The sequence below is a fragment of the Myotis brandtii genome, unplaced genomic scaffold (genome assembly GCF_000412655.1).
Source record: "Myotis brandtii unplaced genomic scaffold, ASM41265v1 scaffold51456, whole genome shotgun sequence".
In the NCBI taxonomy this organism is placed as follows: domain Eukaryota; kingdom Metazoa; phylum Chordata; class Mammalia; order Chiroptera; family Vespertilionidae; genus Myotis; species Myotis brandtii.
In genome coordinates this window covers 1-787 of record NW_005369618.1, presented here as the reverse complement: position 1 = coordinate 787, position 787 = coordinate 1, and the positions used below count along the sequence as shown (strand labels likewise).

The 787-nt window shown below is 57.6% G+C and overlaps 1 protein-coding gene across 1 annotated transcript; it reads left to right on the top strand.

Moving 5' to 3' along the window:
- Positions 1-5: 5 nt before the first annotated feature.
- On the top strand, positions 6-783 carry LOC106727995 (antigen-presenting glycoprotein CD1d-like; the record flags this gene model as incomplete). The annotated part of the gene is made up of 2 exons (XM_014548578.1): positions 6-228; positions 509-783. Coding segments are annotated over 2 exons (498 nt in total), but the record flags the coding sequence as incomplete, so codon positions are not given.
- Between the last annotated feature and the right edge of the window lie 4 nt (positions 784-787).

The window sequence follows — 787 nt, the reverse complement described above, 5'->3', positions numbered from 1 at the left end:
TCTCGCCCTTTGCCAACAGCAGCTGGACGCGCACCGATGGCTCCGCCTGGCTGGGGGCGCTGCAGACCCACTCTTGGAGCAATGGCTCGGACATCCACTTCCTGAGGCCCTGGTCCCAGGGCAAGTTAAGTGACCATCAGTGGGAGCAGCTGCAGCAAGTGTTCTGGGTGTACCGGAGCGGCTTCACCAGGGAGATCCGGGAATTCGCCAAAATGCTGCACTTGGACTGTGAGCTGAGGGATGGGTCCCTGGGCAGCTGTCCGCGGGGAGACAGCGGAGGCAGAGGCCCAGCTGGGAGACTCTGGCCTCACTGGCTGGGATGTTCTCATTTCCACTCCTGCCAGGAAGGTCCCAGCCACTGACTCCCCAAAATATCCCTGGTTCCCCCTGCCCTGGGTCACCCCCTCTCATTTCCCGGAGCTTTGGGTGGTATAGCCCTCACCACCATGTCTTCTTTGGTTGTTCCCACCTGTTAAACCTTTTGATCTCCTTTCGTTCCTCTCCTCAGATCCCTTTGTGGTCCAGGTGTCCGCTGGGTGTGAGGTGCACCCTGGAAGCCCCCTAAAAAGCTTCTTCAACTCAGCATTTCAAGGAAGCGATTTATTGAGTTTCCAGGGAACTTTTTGGGTGCCAGCCCCCGATGCCCCACATTGGGCCGAGGTGCTCAGCAACGAGTTCAACAAGGACCAATACACCAGGGACACAGTAGAGTGGCTCATCAGTGACATTTGCCCCAAATTAGTCACCGGACTCCTTGAAGCAGGACAGCAGGATCTGGAGAAGCAAG